The 1,383-nt window shown below is 63.0% G+C and overlaps 1 protein-coding gene across 1 annotated transcript in view; it reads left to right on the top strand.

The window, feature by feature from the left end:
• Positions 1-1,383, top strand: part of MAPKAPK2 (MAPK activated protein kinase 2) — a 5,486-nt gene that overhangs the window by 3,465 nt on the left and 638 nt on the right. Inside the window, exons 5-8 of the mRNA XM_035903160.1 lie at positions 137-212; positions 411-535; positions 829-914; positions 1,096-1,199. Coding sequence (XP_035759053.1) covers positions 137-212; positions 411-535; positions 829-914; positions 1,096-1,199 — 391 coding nt within the window. The remainder of the gene's footprint in view (positions 1-136; positions 213-410; positions 536-828; positions 915-1,095; positions 1,200-1,383) is intronic.

The raw sequence follows: 1,383 nt of genomic DNA on the forward strand, positions 1-1,383 counted from the left end.
CCCGGGCGCGGCCTGCCGAGCCCGCGCGGAGCCGCAGGCAGCGCTTCGGCAGCTCCACGGGGCGGTCGGATCCTTCTCGCCAGGCCATTGCCCATTGCCGCTTTGACTCAGGACTTGGTTTTTCTCTCTTTACCAGCCCCAGAGGTGCTGGGCCCGGAGAAGTACGACAAGTCCTGCGACATGTGGTCCCTCGGCGTCATCATGTACATTCTGTAAGTCGGACGGGTCCCTCTCTGTCCCGCTGGGGTCAGAAGGGGAGATGCAGCTTTCGAGCTCGTCTGCTGGCCGGCAGGGCTGAACCTTTCCCCGTTGCACTGCTCCTGCTCCTGGCGCTGCCCCGTGCCCCGCAGGCGCTGCTGGGGAGGGGTTGGGGGCGATGTGTTGACTCTCTGCTCCCTCTCCCTGGGCAGGCTGTGTGGGTACCCCCCTTTCTACTCCAACCACGGCCTGGCCATCTCGCCTGGCATGAAGAAGCGAATCCGAATGGGCCAGTACGAGTTTCCCAACCCCGAATGGTCCGAAGTGTCGGAGGAAGGTAAATGCGGTCCCCGTGATGGCTTGTCCCCAGGCTGAGGTCTCCCTTTGGGGTCAGCCCTGTGTCCAGCTGGGGGAAGCCCGGGCATCTCGTGGGTCCCCTCTCAGTGATGCCGCAGTTTCGTCTCTTTGCTCGAGAGGGTTTTGCTGAAGGGTTTGACGGGGGTGAAGTCTGTGGCATGGAGGGGCCGGGAGGCACGTGCAGGCATTTTTGGGGCTGCTGGCTTGGATTGGAGTGCGGGGGAGAGCCATCCTGGGACCTGCTAACGCCCAGCCCTGCACAAACCCTTCCAGTTAAGCAGCTGATCCGCAACCTGCTGAAGACTGATCCGACCCAGCGCATGACGATAACCGAGTTCATGAACCACCCCTGGATCATGGTGAGTGCAGGGTTGATGAAGCAGCAGGATGGGGCAGGGACGGGGACGGGATGGGGCGGGGATGGGGCCAGGATGGGGACGGGGACAAGAGGGGGCAGGGATGGGGATGGGATGGGGCAGGGATGGTGACAGGATGGGATGCCTGCGGCTCTCGGCCGACGCTCCTCTGCTTTCTCGGCAGCAATCCATGCAGGTGCCCCAGACCCCGCTGCACACCAGCCGTGTGCTGAAAGAGGAGAAGGATCTGTGGGAGGATGTGAAGGTAAAACCTCTCTCCATTGCTGTCTGAAACGCTCTGTGCCCCGGGTGCCATCTGGGGACCGGCCGCTTCTGCCTCCTCATTGCAAACCGGGCTAATTCAGGCTGGGTGCTGGCTCCTGGGGAGACCTGTGCTCAGGAGGGGGCTGGAAATATTGATGGTGGGACCCTCAGCCCCTGCTGGAATTTGTTCCCACTGGGGGTGGGGGGT

Source organism: Egretta garzetta, unplaced genomic scaffold (genome assembly GCF_000687185.1).
Source record: "Egretta garzetta isolate BGI_Z169 unplaced genomic scaffold, ASM68718v1 scaffold640, whole genome shotgun sequence".
Lineage (NCBI taxonomy): Eukaryota > Metazoa > Chordata > Aves > Pelecaniformes > Ardeidae > Egretta > Egretta garzetta.